Consider the following 22128-nt stretch of genomic DNA (forward strand, 5'->3'; position numbering starts at 1 on the left):
ACTGCATCGCGATATTTCGTCGAACAACATCATCATGCCAAGTCCCGGGAAGGCCGATGGTTTCAAGGGATTGCTCATCGACCTTGATCTTGCCAAGGAACGAGATAGCGGTCCTAGCGGTGCACGCCATCGGACAGGTACGATGCAGTTTATGGCGATCGAGGTGCTCCGCGGCGTCGACCACACCTATCGCCATGACCTGGAATCTTTTTTCTACGTTCTCTTATGGATGTGCGCACGCTGTGCATGGGATGGAGTGAAATGTTTCCGCAAAGAGGGCGAAACAGCGCCAGAAGAAAGCATTCTGCGCAAATGGGAAATAGGCAGCTTCAAAGACATTGCGAGTGCAAAAATGGGTCATATGACTGTCAACAGTTTGGAGGACATTATGGATGAGTTTCCAGGGTCATTTGGCATGATCAAGTCGTTGTGCTTGCGCATGAGGAAGCTTCTCTTCCCACTTGATAAGGATGAGCGGATGATGATTGGAACACCTGGAGGAGATCCGGAGCGGCTTTACAACCCTATTCTTGCCGCGTTTGGAGAGGCTATCGATCAATGCTAGTCGGTTGGATATTTGCTGGCGCGCTCTATACAGTATCTAGCCTGAGCAGTTCACGCTACTCGTCGAATTCATATCATTTGCTTTATTGTGGGCGAAATATGCCACCGACAGCAGGCCTCGGGCTCCCGGTGGTCCCCGTACAAAGACCAGGCGACAAAAATTGCTTGCGCAATGTGCCCGCGGTTACCGCCGCGAGCGCATCACGCTAACATCATCGTGATCTCGCGGACGGATATCGATTCTGACAAATAAATGCCATCTGGCGCGCCACTGCTGCAGTTGGAGGATGATGGCAGGGAGAGGATTGCAGGGGCTGCTCGTGAGAACATGGGCGCGGCGCGCGCCCGGTGGGGGACTACTAAGCTGCTACGCTTGCACGTTTATCCTTAGAAGGCTCGATAGCATGTCTAAAAGCCTACTCTAGGGCGCCAACAGATGTAAATAATCAAATCAAATCAAAAGGTAGACAGTGTGTGTACCTTAAAATGCCGTTGTGATAGGTAGTCATGGGCTGCCAGGCTGTCGTTTCAGTCCCCGCTGGTAGGGAGCTTTGCAGTAGCTGTTTTCCAGAGGGGACTACACTAGTGAGAAAAACAGCTGGGGTGGGGGTGTGCACGTCTAAGCCAAAGCCATAATATAGGGGCCTGCCCGGGCCGCTGCGCCTTATGCTTTTCCTTTCCATTACTTTTCATTAAACTCGTCTTCTACTCCCAGAGCTGATGATGCAGACCGCGGTTCCTGATTTGCCGACTTGGACTGGCATCCGCGCCTGGATTGATGAGGCGGAGGCCACGCAAAAGAGAACTGGCTCGGCATGCCACATATCTTGCGCGCAGCTGCTCGCCCTCTCGCAGTTTGCCAACTTCTTTGAGGAGCCTGAGATGTCCACGGAGGAAGACCACGTCACTAAGCTGATCGGTATGACATCTCTCTGCACTCGGTTGTCGGAAAGGTGGCCTTTATCATTGTCTCCAGAGGAGCATTTCTGGCTGTGACTAACAAGTGCTTTTTAGGCCTCGCACAGAGAAGAGGGCTGGGCTTTCCCACTTTTGCAATGTATGAAGCCATCCAAGTACCCATCCAAGGTGTCTTTCGGCCCCGGTGGCGCTGTAGATGCGTTCTGGAGAGCGGGCAGACGTTCCCACGGCCGCGTAAGGAAAAACTACCCGCTCTGTTCACCGATAAGAAGGTACGCCTTCCACCATCCTCGGTTATTGCAAAAGTAAAATGTCTAAGCCCGGAAACAGAAAGCGGAGCAATTTGCGGCATTCGAAGCGTAGTGCTTTCTACTCGGCTCGGACGGGGCTCCGTCACTCCCGATGCTGGTACCCAAGCTACCAGTCCAACCACCACCGCCTCTATCATCGCAACCGCCGGTACGGAAAAGACAGCCAGCCGCACACAGAGCAGCGTCAGCCGTCTTGAGGGACATGCCTCTCGGAAGGCCGCCTATCCGCCGATCCGCCAAGCGCTCGCGCCAATTATCAAACTCTTACTCTTCTGGCGGCACCCAACCCCTCTCAGACGGGCGGCACTCCAGCGGCCCGACTCCATCTTTGTCTTCTAGCGCCTCCGCATTTATCTCTCTTGTTGTTGGGCCACCGTCTCCTAACACTGCTTACCCGGATTCATGATCGGATTCTTCACAATGACGTTCCGCGGAATGTGTACTTGCTGCTGAGTAGCCAAGTGAAAGTGCGCCGCGACATTGTGCACGCTGCTTGGGCTAGTGGACATGGCAGAGAGCCAGCAAGGCCGAGGTTCAGCATTCGTACCTGCCAGAGCCGCCACTTATTTTGTTCAGAGCTTGAGATATTGTCGGAGGAACAGCATCAAACAACAAAGGCGCGTTGGGAAGGAACGGCCACACTTGTTCTCTTAGCACCTTGGCCATTGCATCTGTTCAGGCAGGACCGCTGTTTTTTATAGCTACAGTACAATACAAACAGTTGGCAGGGCGGGAGTGTCAACGGCAACAAATAATTTTGGATGATTCGTCTCATTGCTGTCTGAGACATGAAAGCAAGCGGGGTGGGTATGATTCTTCACACAAATTATTCGAGAAGTAGTATGCAAGTGTAAAAGCATGTTAAAAAGTCAGTCTCTAACCTGATGTTGTCTGAGTTGAGACTGATTTCAACCTTCGGAATCGGCCGGTAATAACAGTCTGTGCAAAGGTCTACTATTTCTTCTCTCGTTTTCTTCTCGTTTCCCGATCAACGGGCTCTCTTTTGCCCTTTGCGCTCAATAGCCAGCTGATGTCCGCGCCCGGAACCCCGTTTGACCAGCTCAAAGAGTATAGCCATCAACCTCCACCTTGCCCCTTTCCATGCTCTAGTAGTCCTTTATGAACATGCTCTCTGAACTTGAGTACCTTGGCATGACAACAGCCTCTTAGCCTCGTCTTAAGGCTTAGTTGACCGTGAGCGCCGACCCAGCGATGTTGTGATTTCTGCGCTGATGTTGCGCTTCGGGGCATATTGTGTGCAGGCGAGTTGTTGTGGATACAAGAGGACTGGGGCTGGGAAGATATACTCTGAAGGTCACTGATGGTCATTGGTGCGGTATAGTGGCAATTCGGCGCTTAGATACGCGGCGTGGGACGCAGTGCGAGTGTGGAACAGTGTATTCAAGCATCGTAGCTGTGGGCAGAGTATCATCGACCCCGTAAATTCCCCTCTCCCGGTGCCAGTTTGGCTGCGCCAGCTGTATATCTCGGCCGAATCGTGGTGGATCAGTGGCCGCCATAATGCTTTGCCGGTCCGGAGAGAGAGGACTGGCATCTGGCATAGATATGTCGGACGAGCTTCTTGCATCCCATAGAGGACTGGCATCTGGCATAGAGACGTCGGACGAGCTTCTTGCATCCCATAGAGGAAGACGTCGGACGAGCTTCTTGCATCCCAACAGAGGACTGGCATCTGGCATAGAGGTGTCTGAGCCGCTCCTTGCAGTTGACCGAGAATCGGCAACCGGGATAGGAACATCCGACCTGATTCTCTTGCCTAATCGGGAATTAGCAGCCATATCAAGCTCATCCTCTTCCGTGATTGTCTCCAGCTGGCGGTAGCGAGCCCGCTTTGGCCGCGCGGTGAGGGAACAAATACCCTGTGCAAAATCAATGTTGAATGACGGCAAGTTGAAACAGGACCTCAATGTGCTCCGCAGTACGAATATCGCGCTGAGTCGTGATTCTGCTGTGTGAGCCACTATAGTAGGAAGGAAGCCTTCCTGTCGGATCCTCCAGTAGATACTCGCAGAGGGCCTACCCCAACGATTCCCAAGCCGAGACAGAACTTCTGACTCGTCAGGTAGGTTTCGGAACTGTAATTGCTGCGTATAATTTCCGTCGGGGAAGAAATCCTTGATGTTCTCATCTATGGTGGCCGTCTGTACACCAAGGAACTTGGCGCGCCGAACAAAAAGGCCTGCGTGATGTGGATCGTGTGTGAATTGTAGCGTTTCTCCTCTCCCCATCTTCGGTTGGAAGCAGCTAAGATACGGAAAATGACGGATTGCTGCGAGAAACAATTGTATATAGACAAGATCGAAGTTAGGAGGCCCAGTTGCTGATACAAATTCTCCTTCGCGAATCTCGATATAGGGCACAGTTGAAGTCCAGCATCCGCGCAATGTGGCCTTCAACGAGAGCTTAGACTGTTTGGCCTTTAGTCTTAGACTCTTTGGTATAAGATATTGCCATATAATATTGGCTGCAATACCTAAAAATCGTAGATTAGACTGCAGTGACAACAGACTCGGTATGATGCCGCTTGATTGTTGCACGCGGAGCCGCAAGGCTTCACGTTCTTCCGGGTTATCCACCTTTGAAAAGACTTGTCTCGAGCTAAACATGTCATCAATGAACAGGCGGTCTTTGTCACAGACACGCGGAGCGCGTCCAGCCAATGCATTCACCGTTTCCTTGTCCATTTTCTTCAAGATGTTCATATTGCCGCGTGCAAGTCTGAGCCACTCAGAGTAGAGGTTCCTGATGCCAGCAAGAAGTTCTTCGTCTAAGCGCGAGACAAAGGACTTCTGGATACTTGTCAAGTAAAGCTCATCAAGGACAGCGGGTATATATGTGAGCTTGTTGAGCTCCAAAGATATATCGACTCGCTGGTCGATTGCTGCCATCCCGATCCTCTTAGGTTCTGTTAAGTGGCTGTACCACTTATTATAGTCCGGTCCGTTATCTGGATACATCCTTAATTTGCGGTAGATTTGACCGTCCGTCTGTTGTTGTTCATGTTGGTACTTTTTGGTGCATCTTCGCACCCCTGGGCTCCATGGAAGGCGTCCGTTTGTTGTTTGGTATAGCCTGACGGCCCACCGTGCTGCCGAGTCAACAGCCACGGCAGCTGCAATAAGGTGTCGTCCATGTGTGTATCGCACGATGGCGTTTTCAATAAATGGGTATTTGCCCCTTTTATTCTGCCGTTTAATCTTCAAGGGTGAAGTGCCAGCATCCCGAAGAATCGCGTTTGTTTCGGAGGCATCAATATACCCTGCGATAAGCTGCCTCATGTCGGTGTGCACCCTGTCCGTATCTTGAAGGTCTGCGAAGCGGTGTCGATGATCATCGTTACGCAGCCGTTGTCCACTTCCCTCAACGAAGAGAAGGTGAGCAACAGGAACTTCGACAATGCCTAGGAAACCCATTGTTTGTGTAGAGCATAAAGCGAAACAAAAGCGGCGGCACCGACGTTATCAGATATTTTATATAAACGTTGGGTTGGAAAATGGAGATAGGGAATAAGGAAGCTATTTCTACCATGCTGTTTCTATCATGCTGTTTCTATCATGCTGTTTCTATCATGCTGTTTCTGCCACTTGGGTTTGCGTGCACGCCGCTCTAGAGCCTGGAAACGACATCATAAATTTTGGGACGTGAAACGAATCCGAGATTTTCGCCTCTTGACGCTGATTTATGGGGTAGTTATCCCCCCCGCCGCAGCTTGAGTATGTATGTGGTTCTGCAAATCCCCAACATCGATCCTTTCCAGGCATAGAAACAAGGTCGGTTGACAGACCACCCCCACCAATTAATATGGTCCTGATAGGCGGAACCCCGCCACCAACGTCTGTTTCTCTATAACAAGGCAGCAGGCCGGCCCAAATTACGCTGGAATTAGCGCACTTGCTGAGGCGCTATCGAATCCAACCATGACCATTGTCCACTTCCCTCAATATGGAACATACCGCAAGCAGGCGCAGCAGCTCCGTGTAACGCCATGGATGATTAATCAGGTGCAGGTGCTCTAAGGCTATATAGATTCGGAGGGAGAGTAACTTGGTAATTTGCTAGTAGGCGCAAAATAATTGACAGTAGTCCACGCACGCTTCTCAGACAGGAGCAGGATGCCTTTATAAGATGTCGTATGAAAATGGGAGGTATACCTTCATACGAGAGCGTATGGAAACTGGGGGTGTTTTATACGACAGCGTATGCCTTCATACGACAGCGTATGGAAATACGCCCACTCCCCTTCCAGGCTAGTCGAACACCTGCCCCCCCTCACGGGCACAACGTTGGGCTGGGCCCAACGTTGAGCTGGGCACAACGATGTGCCCGTGAAAGGGAGCAGGTGTTTGACCAGCCTCGAAAGGGAGTGGGCGTTGTGCCCGGCACAACGGGCTGGGCACAACGTTGAGCTGGGCACAACGATGTGCCCGTGAAAGGGAGCGGGTGTTCGACCAGCCTGGAAGGGGGGTGGGTGTATTTCTATGCGCTGTCGTATAGGCATACGCTGTCGTATAAAACACCTCCTATTGCTATACGCTCTCGTATGAAGGCACACCCCTGTTTTCATACGCCATCTTATGGACGCATACGGTGTCGTATGAAGGCACACCTCCCATTTTCATACGCCCCATAGCGTAGGCACCTACCTCCATAAAGAGGCGGACGAAAAGTAGAAGCAACCCTCATTGACACGCAAAACTGCACGCTGTCGCTTAGCAAGCGTGGTGTGGTATAGCCTTACATCCGTCGGTGTTCTCGGTTTTCAGAAAAAAATAAACCAGAACTACAGTACAGTTTACTAGTTTAGCGAGTGTCATTATTAAGATGACCATGCCTTTTTGTATGTGTTTCTTCTTCGAGACCAACAATTTGTGTCCTCGGAGGACTGCACAACCACATCACGATGGAAAGCCGAGGCGACGTCAGATTTATTGGCATTATCCGAGTACCACTTGTGAATCTTCACTTCATTGAGGGCACTGGCGAGAGACCTTACAACCAAAAGCAAACAGATCACCTGGAGATACTATTTAGAGGGACATCAGTTAATCATGCCGATCGGCGACACTGGATTGATGGCTACATAGAGCAGGCCGCGGAAGAAGGCCTTCTCAGTGATCTGAATCTGAGCCGATCGCAGCTTGGCGGCATAAATTCGCGGGAAGAGTACCCACTTGTGGAACAACAAACTGTTGCATTTACACAGGGAAGACATCGAGTTGACGCTGCGAAGAGAATTGACCCGTCTTCTTGTTGGACTATCAGGCTCCACTCAACCAACCCGTACAGCTTTCACAAGAATCGCATCGTGAGATGCCAAACGGAGCAGTACCAGCATGAGATGTCCAACTCTGATGGTGAAATATACACAAAACTAAGAGGGTACGGTGGCGACCATATCAACTTCTGCGAGTGGCATGAGAGACTCAGCATAACGAAGCAAAAAGCGTTCTTTTACATCACAAAACGACCAGCCATTACAGAGGCTCTCGATAGGCTAATCCCGCTGAAGGGCGTTTTCGAATCTCTTCATCTGAGTTACTTTCTCAAAATATTTGATAAGCGCCTTGATGATGAGCTTTTGGCAGGGTTGGATAACATTCACAAGCAATGGTCGCGCATCACAGACGGATGCAGGCTCGATTTGCTCGACAAAGATACCGTTACGGCGCTCGAGGGCCGGGCACCTTCCGTGAGCACAGAGGATCAAGCTTGGATCGCTTCGTCATTTCAACAGCGTCGAGATTCAAGCAGCGTTTTCGATGCGTCCCTGTTGCTAAAGATGGAAAGCTGCGTGCTTGCGGAGACTGGTCTAATCCACAGCCTAAGGTCCTTGCATATGAATATGGAACATCTAGGTGTTGCAGCTGGAATACTATGGACTTACCTCATTCCGAAAGGCCTCCGGGCGACAGCGAAAGCAAAACAGCTGTCACTGGCTGCGACGCTGCGGAGCTGCTGGATGGAGAAGGGACCTCTTATTGAAATGAATGAAGGAGTTTTCCAACCCGCTCGCGGGCCACCTTCTTTTACCATTTCTTACGTTCAGCTCCTGTTATCGGCTCTCCGCCTTTTTCCATACCTCGCAAACACAAAGCCCAAGGTTGAGAAAGGTGAGAGAATGTTACTCTCCATCGACCTTCACTGCGTGGCTTCTTTCCATCAAAGAGCCAGAATGCTAGGTTTTAACACTTCGGAGTTTGATCCAGCTACAGCTGGCCACATTGCACAATGCAGTGGACAGTGGCGTCAGCCTCACGCTACAGCATCTGCCGATGAAGCCAAGCTACTGATCCGTCCATATCACAGATGGGGCAGGCCATACCAGGGCGTATATCGCATTATCCAGACGCAAGCATTTCTACCAACTATAGCACGTTTGTCACAAACTTCTTACGTGACCACAGCTTTCATATTACGAGACTTCGTAACAACGTTCTTCGAACCGTTTCACTTCGAACTTGATTCTTCACGTCCGCCGGTATACCTCCAGGAGACCATCATTGAAACAGTCACGCAACCAGCCGTCTATTCGCATTCCACTGCACTACAGCCAATCGCGGAGGCCACCGAAACTGACTGCTGCGATGCCCGCCCTCTGGTGGTAGCAGTGGGCAGTGGTGCGCCAATGCAGGATATCCAAGATAACCCAGAATTCACTTGTGAGAATGGGGTCGATGTCCAGGCGAATCGGGAATATGGAGAAGACGAGCACGGAGCAGCTAGACAAGCCCAAAACCTTGAGGCAGAAAGTGGTGCGCGAAAGGATATTATCCACACCTGCGAAAACAATGTGGACCCAGATATTTCCACGCCTACTGTGGCGCGGTCCTTGTCACTCAGTTGCGGCAGAGATACTGGTACCGTACGGCGCACCGAAAAGCTTCAGCATCAGAGGCAGCATATAAGTGGTGCGACTTCAATATCCGGAGTATCTGTGCAGAATCAAATTGCACATCTGCATCACAGGATCATTCCCCAGGACGACCAAGAGTCGGAGCAACGGCCAATGTCAAGGCTAGCCGTCACCCAGTCTGCTGCGAATATTGAAGAATGGCGTCAGAAGGTATCCAACCATCACATGGCATCTGCTCGATCCAGCAACCCCCCCATTCACCGGGTATTGGAAAATCCGCGGTTTTCGACGAGCTCTCACGGTCGATCAACTACTTCCCGGCGTCAGCACGGCGATGTATCGTCTATATCTCTGCCGAGCCAAAGACGGGTACGTAGCAATTGCTCAATGCGTCGGCGGAAATGGCGAATTCGCAGCAGCCGGAGTGAGAGTCCAAGACCAACATATTCGACCGCTCCGATTCGTGAATGGCCAAGTCCAAGCTCCAGCCGCTCTGGAGCCGTTAGCCAAACATCACTTCGACCACCCTCGATGCCTCAACCCAGCAGCGGTATTTCAGCCCCGTTTAGCGATGTGGACTGGGATGGCGGGAACAGTTTGCCGTCCATACCTCGCTCCTCTTTACAATATCCTGTCGAAATGCATACCGCGGAGCCTTTAACGCTGGCCGGCAAGCGCACAAACCACAGCGCAGGACCACAATCGTATATGCAGGCGGCAACTGCTTCCACGTCCCCTAGATCTAGTTTGCCCGCCCAATGGCTTCCGGGTAGCGATGTCATCGCAGACGGGGCTGCGCCGCTGACTCCTGATACAAATATGTTGCATGAATTTCTGCAAAGACAGCCTAGGGGTGGGCAGCGCTCGTCAAACTGGCAAGGATTCGACGATAGTGACGACGAGATTTTATCCATCGAATTATAAGGAAGCTGCTGTGTGACCGTCAGTTAGCTGGCATTCAGGTTTACTTGGGCAGGTAAACTATAAATGGGTCCTCTCGAAACACAGCGTTTTTAGCCAGGTCATGTACCAAAATGATCTGCGAATAAAAGTTTCATTTCTACAAGCTTAGTAGCTCCTGTAGCACCTATTTTTTAGGTTCTAATAGGCTAAGTAGCAAATTTCTATGCCTTTCAAACTCTCCGTAAAATAAAGCAGCTTTAAAAAAACCATGATATCACTCATTGCGGTCAGTAGGAAGGGTAGGGTAGCGCCGGCGATGAAGGCTGCTACTCAACAGCGCCGCCCAGTAGCTAGTTAACTAATGAGACCAAATCCATCGCGCCATAAGCCTTTTGCATAGAAGGAGGCTTTGACGTCTTCAAAGACAAAGCTACTGGGGTGAGCTGACGGCGGGGAAGGGCAGCGCAGGCCCACTCCGCGAATAGCTTATTGGCGGTCCCGACTTGAACGTGCATAATCTGTAGACCTTCTTGGGAAATCCGGTTTTGCGAAACCGCTTTGAGGATACACAAAGCGGGAAGGGACTATAAGGCTTTGATGTCGAAATCGACAACATTTGTCACGATGTGCCGCTCACACGAACACCTGAATGACACCCTGCGACACGAACACCTGAATGACACCCTGCGGAATGGCCCTCGACACAGCCGACATTGCCGTCATTTGCTTTTTCACTGTTGCTCTGTTCGTCATTCTTCTGCGATGGCCGCCGTGGTTGTTTCGCCAGATTTTTCAAAACCTAGAAGATGCATTTCCTCTACTCTCCGGGGACGTTCACCAGACAAGGCTGACTTTTCTAACGCGTACTTTACACATACTCTGCGGCGAGCGTATCTGTCGCTATGCGCTACTGGGTCTTTACATATCTGCCAACGCATTTTTCATCCTTGCCGCTGGTCGCAGTTCAGAAGCGGGCAGACGTTCCGCAGTAGCCAGCACCGTGAACCTTGTCCCTTCGCTGCTTAGCGGGCGCACGCGCATTCTCATCGAGTCGCTGAACCTGTCATCCCAGCAACATTTTTTTGCGCATAAATGGTTCGCTAGGATATCATTTCTGGAGGCTATCGTTCACTCAGGACTTGTTCTTAAGGCTGGGATGCCTAAGACCTTTCAAGCAACATGCGGACTCATCGCAAGTGCAAACTTTCCTCGTGCAGTAGCTGTTCGCCGCTAACACTGTCTAGGCATTTATCATTATACAGCTCCTGGCTATTTCTTCATTGCTCTGGGTCAGAAAGCTGCACATGGCGGTTTTCGCAGGAGCCCACACGATGTTTGTTCTCACAATCATCACCTTTCTTATCTTTCACCTCTGGCTTATACGGCCGTGGTCGGAATCCTTCGCGTCCAAGATTGCACTCTCCGTCGCCACGCTTGCGTGGGCGGCAGGTTCTGCCCACAGATACTGTCGCTCGCAGAGAAGCATAGCCGCGATTCACCGGTTGCATAGCGCATCTCTTGTTACTGTTCCACTGTCCCGCCCGGTTCTTGTGCACCCTGGCGCGTATTTCTACCTTCACTTCAAGGATTCAAGGCTACGACGTTTCCGTGGGGAACCCATGGCCGTGTTTGACTGGGAGCCATACCAGCCAGGGCAGGGCTGGGCCAGAAACTCGCTTTACGCAAAGGAGCTAACATTCTTGGTCGAAGTTGGCAATTTGCCTGCCCCTGGTAGAAATAATTGTGAACTCTCTGTGGAAGGGCCATACGGGCGGGAGATCGGGCTCCATCATTTCAGCACCGTTCTCTTGGTAGCCCAAGGTATTGGGATAGCCGCTGCTATGCCGCAAGTGATGTCTATTGTCGAGCGCTATGCGTCTGATTCCGCGACGCGGCGACAGATGAGGGCTCAACCACTCGAACGGCAAAGTCTGCATAGGGATAAGACGTGCAGACTCAACCTCTACTGGGTGTTGACAAGCTCCGCAGATATTCATTGGATAAACGGAGCCTTGCGTCGGCTTGCCGCGATCGACGAAGCCAAGGTCAGTTCGTACCTGCCCCTGATGCCACATGGAAGCCTAACATATCTAGAACATCTTGAAAATATGGATATTTGATCAGTCCACTGAACTTGCCGCCAACATCCATGAAATGGACGAAAAACACAAGGAGTTATTTGTGATTTGCGAAGCACCCTGGTACGCAACGCTGAAGAGTTTCATGGCCTATCATTCGAATGCCCATCCGGGCAAATGCGCTATTGCTGGTGAGTGTTAACTTCTCTTAATTTCACGCCAGTCTGCTTATTCTAGCCAGTGTCTGGAAGCCTCGATTTTCGGCAGAAAATCAGTGAAATAATGCTCCATCTAAATCTCTCAAGCTATTTTGAGTTTGATTATCAGCCGCGAGACTTAGATAGTCGAGCTGGAATAGCCCCCCGTGAGCCGAGCAAGAGCGAGCCGGCGATTGCAAGTGATGGAGGTAATGGTAAGGGAGCACAGACGACCTTACTTCCGCCACCGCTCAAGCTGCGTGCTCAGCACGCTCCGCCTACGCTAGAGCGTACCGGGGACTCGCGACGGGAAGTGTACGTAGTGCGCACACATGCCCATTATAGAAGTGTGGCGGGTGAAGTGGGCACTTCTTCGTTCGTGTAGACTTGGTGGGTGCAGTGCTGTAGCAATTTTACCAGTTAGTGAATATCAATTCAGACGAGCGGCTGGTCCGCGGTATTAGCAAACAGCTACCAAATTCTTTAAATGAGTTTTGCAAGTACCAATAACTTGGAACGGTTTCTAGCGTACCACCTGGATAAAAGAACCCGCCACAAGGGCCGGACCAGCAGCTCGTCCTTCATCAAACTCACTTCACACCATGGCGTTGATGTACTCAGCGAGACACCTAGTATTGAACATTGGCGGACCGGCAGAGCTTTTGGCCGTTGCTGCTCTTTCCCCCGACCTGAGCATCGTACCTGGTGTTCGCATTCGAATGGCAGACGATGTCCTTGTCGTGGACTCGGGCAGCGCTTGGTGTCGGAAAATACGACAGGTGCAATGGATGCCGTCACAAGTCGACTACCTCCTTGCGAAAGCCGTCTTTCCTCTTAGCTCTGCGGTTGTGCTCTTTGCCGACTCTCTTGGCGATCTGACACAGGCTGCGAGGGTAATAGCTGGGTTAAGCCGATTTTTACCATACGTTGATGATCTGCTGCCACCGTCCCTGATTGTCTTGACCGTCAAGGACTGCACGCAGGAGACCTTTCATAGTCGGGTCACTGACGAGCTTCTTGACATGCTTCGGGTTGAGCACCCCCACGAAGGCCACATTCGGCATACTATCTACGACCGCTGGCGAAGCCGAGTTCGTTCGGTGCAGATTATCCAGAAGCGGCCGCCAGATAGCTGGTCGGACATTTTTCGATCTGCTACTCTGACTACCCAGGAGCGCTGGAATTACGGTTTCGGCCTTTCGGAACGAGGCTTTCAACGCTTGTGCCGTCATGCCATCGATAGTTATGAGAGTGGGAGCTTTCACTGTCTTCGTGCACGGGGCGTACATGACCAGATCACGACAGCGGCGCAGAATTACTTGATGACCTTTCTTCGCTCTTTGAACGACATCAAAGCGGAGCACGTCGAGGCCATCGCATCCTGTGTTGCTGTCAATGCCTACCGGGATGACGCGTATGGTAAGCTGCTGTCCACAACACATATCCCCTGCATCCGCTTACAGCTGCAGTTTCGTCACCTGGCCTGGTGTTTGAAAGCTTAGGTGGTCGCCTGCTGAAGAACTGTGCACAGCGTTCCGAGTTAATGAGAGCCACATTGGGTCATTTCCTGCAGATCGTTCGACGGCATCGGGATAGAGAGATATCGATCCTAGACCAGCACAAACAGCTTCTTCGTCGAGGGCACGTCAAGTTACCAGGATGCAATGCATGCATGCTCAAGGTACCCACCTGCCAGCTGTCTTGCCTCCATCAGCTCTGCGACTTTTGCCTTGCTATGTATGACCCCCGAAGCTGTCCACTCTGCGGAGTTCTCTGCGATTCACTGCCGGCTAGCCCGCTCGCTGCTGGTGTTCGTGCATTAGGCCTGTCTGGCACGCCGGTGTTTGTGTTGCGGTGGCTGCGAGAAGTGAGAGCGCAGCTTTCGGGTCCATTGGGGATTTTTTCGACATCGTTGTATGTACTGAAGAGTGTGAGTTGCCCCCTCACAGTGTGTTGTTCGTTACTTACTATTCCCAGGCGCGTGGCTGGCGGAGGACTACTTCATCCGCAACATATCTCTCCCCGACTGCGCACGGAAACTAAAGGGCCAAAGAACATGGCTTCCGGCAAGAAACACCGGGCGGGGTCAGAACTGTGTCGCGATTCAGCTTGGGGTCAAAGGTACAGCAAACTATTCCGTGTCCGACGTCAACAGTGTACGCGCCAGAGCAAAGAGAGGCTGGGACATGTTGCTAGAAAGGCGCGGTCGCACCAAGACTACAATAGCATCCACTATTGCCCACGAGTGTGAGCTAGCATGGCAGCGTCAGCCGGCTCTTGTCATCAATTGCGACAGCCATAGTGCTCGCGAAGCCGTGCAAAGGATGTTTGCAGGGCTGTTCTACACGGAGGTGCAGTCCATGCCGGCCAAGACATCAGTACCTCCATTTTCCTGCCGGCTGTTGGTGAAGTGTCGCCTTGCGTATGGGCGTCACCTGAATGCCGTGGTCCATTCACTATTGGAGCACTCTGTCAGGGTGTACTGTGAAGTATCTGGGACCTGCCACAGGTCTACCATATGCGACTCCTCCGGATGGCAGGCGTATTCAACGTCCACGAAAACGAACTTCACCTACTCCATTCCTGTCACCATTCAGGCGCTTGAAGATGAAGTGCGAGTCCGCATAGATGGACTTCGGGAGACGGAGACGGCGCTGGATGTTGCCAATTCGCCTGCCCCGTTCTTTGAACTCTTAGCCAGGCAAAGTAGCTATGATATCGAAGTCACAGACGACGAAGATACTGCGACTATATTCACAGACATGGCAGCCGATTTTGACGAAGAAATCTCTGCAATTCAAGAACAGCTACTGGAGTTGATGTAAAGACATATAGTACAATTCTATCCCATGAAATGTCCAGCATTCCATTGCTAGCGTGATTTTAGTGTTTGCCCTTCGACCCACGAAAGCCACGGGTTCTGATCGTCACCCCATGCGTGTTCTTCGAGCTCCCCATCGCCCGTCTCTTTTGCACCTTGCTTTTTATCACCCCAAACGTCCTGAGTTCCTGGCTTGCAGCGTGATTCGGTGTGCCTGGGCTGCCGTTTGCCGGGAGGCTACCCGGGGCCGCTGTTTGACAGACACTTGGGTTTGTTGCGCAGTTGTTGTTGGGTACAGGCTCTGTGCTCATCAGGGCAGTGGGAGTATTCTTCTCCAGCGCCCTCGAAGCCCTTTCGGGAGTAGAGGGGGGAACCCAGACAGGCGCGCTGGCGTTGGAACTGATACCTGGCAGCGAAGCGCTTGCGAGGGCCGCAGGCTCCTCCTCGAGCGTCGACAGGAGTTGCATGACAGGATCAAACTCAGCGTCAACGGTTATAGTACTGCTGCTTCCCGTCGAGACTACCGACTGTGAGCGGCTTGCATAGCGTTGTGACACAGTGTCAAGGTCATCTGGTGTTGCCAGAGCGATGCCGTGCGAAGACGCCAGCTGATGCAGCTCCGGCCAATCTGCGGGGCCATGGCTCAGATAGCCATGAAAGTAATCCCCAGAGCTGACAAGAACAGCAATCTTGGCCTGCTCCAAGTGGAACAGTGTGTTTGCTTTCTTGTACAGCCCTCCAGTGCGGTCGCTAAGTTTGCGGGACCATTGGGGAGGAAAGCGGGTCGGTGATGTGCGCCTGGTGCTGTCTTGAGTATGAGAGAACGGCATGATGCGGAAAATGTGGGATAACTGTTTCGAGGACTGGTAATTGACTTTTGGACAGGTGCAGCAGCTGTATTTATGCAAGAAACCGCCGGCCCAGACAGCACGAGGACCACGATGCCCGTCACCTATTGCAGAGAGCCAGGGGCAAGTGAAGTCAAGCGCCTACCGCATAAAGTAGCGAACTCGCCAGCTATTGGCCAGCTAAAAATAGGCAGATTGACAGACTTTCGTTAACAGATCTTGTACTTTGGGTTCCTGATTTAAACTTCAAGGTGGTGGGGAGTGCTGGCGACTATTTAGGGCCATCCGAACCAAGCGGCAAGAGATGACAGCCAATCATGTCGGCCACGCCAAGGGTGGCTCTAGCAATGCCTGGTGCATTTTGCCATTGGCCGTTTGATAAGTATTCATGTGAAAGGTAGCTATAGGGAGCGTAAAAAAACGTGATGCAAATCAGTCGTGTTCGCTGAACCCGAACTAGGTATACTATTCAGCCAATGCGTTCTCCCATCCCAACGAGTATACAATTTGCCGTAAGAGGTGAACTGTGGCAGGCGGAAGCTGCCTTGGAGGACTTCTGGCCAGACCCATTTTATCCTGACCCCACTGACCACAGCAGCCAATGCGCCTACAACCAACCAGCCCTTCGTGTGGACTCACATCACCAAAAGCCTTGTGCTTCCAACAGGGAAAAGCCCTACGCCGGACATGTAGATTATTTGGATTCCTCACTTTTAAGAGCCTAACAACTTTTTAGGATTTTCTGCAAAGCATTTAAGTTAGCTGAGGTCTCTACGCAGACCAAGCAGACATGACAAGGTAGCAGAGGTAGGTAAGCATCTGATGCTGCAAAGGAGTTGCTCTGGCATGGTTTTCAGTGTAGGGCCTCATTATCAATGGCTCTAGCCCTATCAAACTTCACTGTATTAGTCTAATGACGAGAGAGCCCTTCATTGTTTGTGCGTATCCGTCCTCTCGCGGGGTTCCAAAAGTAGCATACGGTCACTCGCTCCACATCGGGCATAACTGGTACACAGAAAGGCGCAACGACGACGTAACTTGGTAAGTATTCTAGTGATTGATAGCATAGTTCTATCTTGCGGCTAGTCCACTCTGCCTAATCATGCGGGGTAGGAAATCTAGGGACGTCCATCCATTCCTGCAGTGAGAGAAGCTTAGGGTAGATGAGTGCAATAAAGAGCTGAAGCTCTATAAGCTCGTCTACCTTTGCAACCTGCTGTTGATGGGGCTGTCTTTGTTCGGCATGGCGATGCAAGCTTTTGAGACTGGTAGAAAGCCCGTCACAAAATGTAATAAGGCTCTGGATTTGCCCCTGCCTGTAATGCTCGCTCGCGAATTGATCCATTCGCGCTAGGTTGTCCCGTCGAGTGGCGGTCAAAATGCTCTGGGTTGCACTCAAATCGTGCGGCCCATACTGGCTGTTCCCCGGATGCGAGACATTAAAAGCAGCTGCCTCTCGAAATTGGGCCATGAGAGGTTGTTCGTCTCGGTCATGTGGTGCCGGTGTACAACGATGGTCAGACTGGTGCTGCGCTGCGAGGATGCCTGCTCTAATGTGGTCGAAAACTGGCTCACTGGCGCGCTGTTGTCGAAGTTGGCTCGGATCGTCAATGTTCATTCTGCTGCTTCAAAGAACGCTAGATGGTGCGTTGAAAGCTCCGATCGCCTGAATCCGTTTCCAATACTAGGACAGCTTATCAGCTCAATCAGCGCTCGGAGGAAAAGCTAGCTTGGGCTTATATATCCCCCCCAAAAACCACAACACCTGCCTTTTTTTTCCCGGAAATCCGGACACGATTTTTGGGTTTAAGTTTACTTACCGGCACGGCAACCACTAGCTAGTCGGTGATAGCGGCCACGAGACTTGCGCGACTCCACACATACATCGTCGGCTGTCGGCAGAAGACTGCTTACGAGGTTTATAAACTGTTTTCCGGAAAACAGAATCTGCTTGATTTATCGTTTTTGCTTTCAGCGTTTTCTTCTTGTTTTCCATGTTCAACGGCGCGACTTGTCGATCTATGCTTCTGTAGGTCTTGCTTTTGTTAAGAGCACGAGCATAGCTGACTGCAACAACACGGATGGTAAAGCAAGTTATAAAGAGAATCATTGAAGTAGAGCTAAAGAAAAGTCTAGGCTAAGCCTGTTCGCCTTCAAGACTGTACATAAAGTTGATAAGCCCTTGCAACCTCGGGAACAAAACGTGAGTGACCAGCAAAAATTCTATGACTGGCGATGCAGTGGTATGAGATCTATACTCATCATCTGAAAGCACATGCTCCCAGTAAGCTTGGGCGCCATTGACTGCCGTACGGAAGAATTCCAAGGCCTGATTGTACTGAGCGAAAAAGTATTCTCCGTCAACCTGAACAGCTGCCAGATTGTCTCGTGTCGTGCTACACATGTAGCCACGAGCGAGGTTGATTTCAGCCTCTGTGAATGTGGGCGACCTTCCAGCTAAAGATTCGCGTAGCAGGTATGTAATTCTTTGGTATTGTTGCGCCATATCGTAAATTTCCATAGCCTCTGTGTCTCCCAAGGGTTCAGAGACTTGTTCGTACGGCGGCGGAGGTACTGGGAGTTCATGCAGTACATTAGGACTCTCGGAGCTATCCTCGTGGTCTGCAGCGTGTGGTGGTTCGTTTGCCGTGTCGTGGTAGATAGCGAATTCAGCACCTTGCTCCACCATAAAGTCATCGGCGGGGCCAACTTCGGGCTGCGGTGGCGACGACATGTTATCAACGAATGGAGTAGGGTAGATAATTGAAAAGATATCGGAAATGAAGAGTTTATATGATGAGCCGCTGAGATATAACTTACATTACTTTTCCCGTTCAGACAGTTTCCGCAATGCCCAAAGTCGTAATTTTAGAGTGTTATCTGGTTTACAAAATTCCACAACTAAGAATCTAGTTTTCGCTTTAAAATCTCCTGGTACCAGTATTTAAGAGATTCTCCGACACTAAATGTAAACGAAGAAATCATCACCTGCAGAGCAGCATGGCGAAGGATCTGTCATTCCAGAGGCAGGTGAGGCAACTGCGTAATCTTGTTAATGAGAAGGGCGCTGGCCATGAGCAAGTGACCCCTGAACACCAACAACTCCTGGAGAGCCTTGGTGATGTTCCAGAACCAGCAAAAGACGAGCCGCGACTCCTCCAGCTTTTTTCCTTACCTGCCAAGTTTGATCCATGGTTAAAAAAGTGGGCGGAAGAAGCTGCTCTGAGGGTGGCGGAGAATACATCGAAGGAAGCCGGCACGGACGCCACAGAGGCATCCTCCTCAAATGGCGCCAAACAACAGAAATCGATACTAGAAAAGGCGACCACTTACTTTCTTGGCGGCTCAAAAGACGACCACGGTGAAATATCAGCACAGTCTATTACCTCTCAGCCAGCTACCCCTCAGCTGGTGCGACCAGCTACATCACAAGCTACTTCGGCCCCAGCTACTCCTTCTCAGCCTACTGCAGCCCATCCTGCTGCACCTCAGCCTGCTACACCCCAACCTACTGCAAATAAGCCTGCTGAATCTTCGCCTGCTGCATCTTCGCCTGCTGAATCTTTGCCTGCTGAATCTTCGCCTGCTGAATCTTCGCCTGCACCTCAGCCTACTGCAGCCCAGCCTGCTGCACCTCAGCCGGGTACACCCCAACCTACTGCAAATAAGCCTGCTGCATCTTCGCCTGCTCAATCTTCACCTGCTGCACCTCAGCCTACTGCAGCCCAGCCTGTTGCGCCTCAGCCTGCTACACCCCAACCTACTGCAAACGAGCCTGCTGCAGCTCAACCCGCTGCGTCTCAACCCACTGCATCTCAGCCTGCTGCGTCTCAACCCACTGCATCTCAGCCTGCTGCAGCACAACCTCACACACCGCGGCCAGCTCCAGCACGGCCTGCTACAGCTACACAGACTACTGCTTCTACGGCTGCATTCTTCGGCTATAGAGCGCCAACAGTGACCAACGCGGGCTCGGAGCCGACGTCGCCAAGAAGTCTCGACGACCTTCTTCGTTATTTTTATGCTGATTCCCCAACTGCGGAAAATAGCCATAGGCGCACGGGATCTTCGCTGAGCAGCGCTGGTACCAGACCTCACCGCGACCCATCTCCGAGCCGGTCAGGCGCTGCAGCGGCGCAAGGCCACTACACACCACCAACAACGCCAAGAAGAGAGGACGACGGTACAGACCAGAATCAGGAAGATGACGGCAGCACATTCGATCCAGGCGATTGGGAAGCAAACCGCGTTGATGAAGCAGGATATGTTATCCGGCCCCCTTGCTTCTCCTCCTACCCAAACACCATGCCTTCAAGACAAAGATTCCCAGAGCTTTGGTACGAGGTTGCTGACACGATTGATGGGAAAATGAAATGGTGTCTACTCAAAGGCAAGGTACGCAAGAACTCGCTAGCCTTCGAGGTTCCTAGCAATCAAGGCAGCAGATTCATGCTCTTCCCGCCTGGGCCCTATACGTATGTGAGCCAAATGTACCATCAAAAGACAGGAAGGCAGGTTCCAGAGGTCAATTACGGAAACCGTGCGCACATAGTTGGACGGGATCTTGCGCGAAACCCCCCTCATCAGCTATGTTTTTCACTAGCCAAAGGGCTGCAGAGGAAAGGAGATACCTTCCTTATATGGTATGATGATGACCTTGACGAAACCTGGTTCACCAAATCAGAAGTCAAAGAATGTGTAGGTGCGGCTGCTCTCAATGCATTCCTCAAAACACAGGTGCCAACTTGGAATTTGGCACGGGACCGTCCGGGAGGCGAGCCTTCCCCCACGGGGCCTCTATCGCCAAGCCCGACACCGACACAGGCACCCATACCGCCACCACAACGTCAGGTTCATTGGACACAGGGACCCGGGGGCAGAAGAGCGGGGCGCCAAACTCCTGTTGGAGAGCCCCAAGCTAATACAGCCACGCCTAATCTATTAAGCCAAGGTGCGCCATCGTCTCTCCGCCCAATCTATGAAGGCCATCCAGCTGGAGACGAGGCCCCTCCAGCTTGGTACAATCCTCCAGGCCATTTGAATGGAGCGGCCCCCCAAGGACCTGGATTGGCTTGGCAACCCTGGCAGCTCCAGCAGCCAACATCCACCAGCCAGGTTCCTTCAGCTCCTGGGCAGGCACCCCTGGCACAATGGCCGTACACATTCGCTTACCCACAGAATCCAACGAACCCTGAACAACCTGTACATGGCGTTGTACCATGGTTACCTTGGTTGCCCCCGTATTCTCAGGGCTACCCACAACCTCCTGTGTCCCAGGTCCAGATGGTACCTGGAGGGCCGCCACCCTACGAAGCGGGCAACCGGGGATATCGTGGGAGCTCGCACCTACCAACACCACCACGTCAAATGGAGTATGAACGGCCTTGGCCAAACGGATCGCGTCAGGCGTCGGAGCAACCAAACCCACGTACTGCCAACAACCCAACATCCAGGCGCGGTCCCTCTACGTCCCCATGGTGGTAACTACGAATTGTCCCACGCATGTTTTGTCTAGCGGGCTGGTACTCGCTTTGTTTTATTTTTGTGTTATGAAAGATGGGAGACAGAACGGAGATGACTAGATGGAGAGGAGCGATGACTGCAGTTGTTTAGTTTGTACTGCAATCTGTTGCTCAGCGCAGACTAGCGTATAGGCATCGAATCTATTTGTAGAGTCTCTACTAGTGCTTCAATAATCTATATCAGCTTCCTTATAAAAACAATACTTAGTGGGTAGGCATTGCGATGTATGCTTAAACACGAACTAGCCTCTGCTGCAGAAAGGGAATTGAAGGAACCAAGTCCATGAACACGCTACTAGCGTACGCCATAAGGAGGAAATTGAGAAAAAAAAAAATATGACACAGCTTATGGTTGGAGGATTATGTAGGCAATAGAAAACAGAAGTACCTAGTACTGGACCAATCGGAACTTCGCCATTTCATCTTCGGCTTTAGCCGGGCCAGTCGGTAGCGTGCCTCAACTTGACAAGGCTTGTGCCCGTGGCATGCTTTAGTCTAACGCCCTTTATCTTTCACATTTAAGGGCATGCTACCCATTTGAGGTAGAGAGACCTTGGCTCAACTATCTTCTCGCTCAGAGCGACTGCCTGGTCGGTAAATCCTTCTTGCATCCGTTCAGTCTCCAGACCACTTGCACATTCGCCAGCACGGTGGGCTGCATTAAAAATGTCAGCGACAGAGATCCATATGCTTCATAATCTGATGACTATTCTTCGAGGTTGCCTTCAGACCTTGAATGGTCTCTCACAGTCTTCGGAGATGAACGAGCATTTGCTTAGGGACATGTCGAACGCAGTCTGCTCCCTGCAGTTTGAGCTGGCCATGACACTCATGACAAGCAACGTGATTCCCAATCAACAGACCGATTATGTACCAATGACAATGGGGAGTGCGGTAAGTGTCAATGTAAGAGTGATGTACCTCACAATGAACTGACCAGACCAGGTTCAAGACAGCCCGCCCCGCTCTCCACCACCCTCAGAGAAAAGCGACAATGGGGCTGATCTGTCGGAAGAGGATGACTTTTATCGGACTAGCTTAAGCACGGATCGAGACACGGGGGATGACTGATCAGCCACTGGGCATAGCTAC

At 51.5% G+C, this 22128-nt stretch overlaps 8 protein-coding genes across 8 annotated transcripts; 5 read left to right on the top strand and 3 right to left on the bottom strand.

Moving 5' to 3' along the window:
* Positions 1-1287: 1287 nt before the first annotated feature.
* Positions 1288-2132, top strand: ISF_09725 (hypothetical protein; the record flags this gene model as incomplete). The annotated part of the gene is made up of 2 exons (XM_018853326.1): positions 1288-1483; positions 1579-2132. 2 exons carry the CDS (start codon positions 1288-1290, stop codon positions 2130-2132), a joined length of 750 nt encoding a protein of 249 aa, XP_018699475.1.
* A 986-nt stretch (positions 2133-3118) lies between these two features.
* Positions 3119-5227, bottom strand: ISF_09726 (hypothetical protein; the record flags this gene model as incomplete). The annotated part of the gene is made up of 1 exon (XM_018853327.1): positions 3119-5227. One exon carries the CDS (start codon positions 5225-5227, stop codon positions 3119-3121), a length of 2109 nt encoding a protein of 702 aa, XP_018699476.1.
* Positions 5228-6714: 1487 nt separating this feature from the next.
* Positions 6715-9591, top strand: ISF_09727 (hypothetical protein; the record flags this gene model as incomplete). The annotated part of the gene is made up of 1 exon (XM_018853328.1): positions 6715-9591. The coding sequence occupies one exon, from the start codon at positions 6715-6717 to the stop codon at positions 9589-9591; it is 2877 nt and encodes a 958-aa protein (XP_018699477.1).
* Positions 9592-11189: 1598 nt separating this feature from the next.
* On the top strand, positions 11190-12230 carry ISF_09728 (Ferric reductase, NAD binding protein; the record flags this gene model as incomplete). The annotated part of the gene is made up of 4 exons (XM_018853329.1): positions 11190-11615; positions 11665-11839; positions 11890-12160; positions 12191-12230. 4 exons carry the CDS (start codon positions 11190-11192, stop codon positions 12228-12230), a joined length of 912 nt encoding a protein of 303 aa, XP_018699478.1.
* Positions 12231-12447: 217 nt separating this feature from the next.
* ISF_09729 (hypothetical protein) lies at positions 12448-14670 on the top strand (the record flags this gene model as incomplete). Its single annotated transcript, XM_018853330.1, has 2 exons — positions 12448-13264; positions 13823-14670. The coding sequence occupies 2 exons, from the start codon at positions 12448-12450 to the stop codon at positions 14668-14670; spliced, it is 1665 nt and encodes a 554-aa protein (XP_018699479.1).
* Positions 14671-14728: 58 nt separating this feature from the next.
* Positions 14729-15496, bottom strand: ISF_09730 (hypothetical protein; the record flags this gene model as incomplete). Its single annotated transcript, XM_018853331.1, has 1 exon — positions 14729-15496. The coding sequence occupies one exon, from the start codon at positions 15494-15496 to the stop codon at positions 14729-14731; it is 768 nt and encodes a 255-aa protein (XP_018699480.1).
* Positions 15497-17651: 2155 nt separating this feature from the next.
* ISF_09731 (hypothetical protein) lies at positions 17652-18248 on the bottom strand (the record flags this gene model as incomplete). The annotated part of the gene is made up of 1 exon (XM_018853332.1): positions 17652-18248. The coding sequence occupies one exon, from the start codon at positions 18246-18248 to the stop codon at positions 17652-17654; it is 597 nt and encodes a 198-aa protein (XP_018699481.1).
* A 266-nt stretch (positions 18249-18514) lies between these two features.
* Positions 18515-20998, top strand: ISF_09732 (hypothetical protein; the record flags this gene model as incomplete). Its single annotated transcript, XM_018853333.1, has 1 exon — positions 18515-20998. The coding sequence occupies one exon, from the start codon at positions 18515-18517 to the stop codon at positions 20996-20998; it is 2484 nt and encodes an 827-aa protein (XP_018699482.1).
* Between the last annotated feature and the right edge of the window lie 1130 nt (positions 20999-22128).

Source organism: Cordyceps fumosorosea (assembly GCF_001636725.1).
Source record: "Cordyceps fumosorosea ARSEF 2679 chromosome Unknown scaffold_67, whole genome shotgun sequence".
Lineage (NCBI taxonomy): Eukaryota > Fungi > Ascomycota > Sordariomycetes > Hypocreales > Cordycipitaceae > Cordyceps > Cordyceps fumosorosea.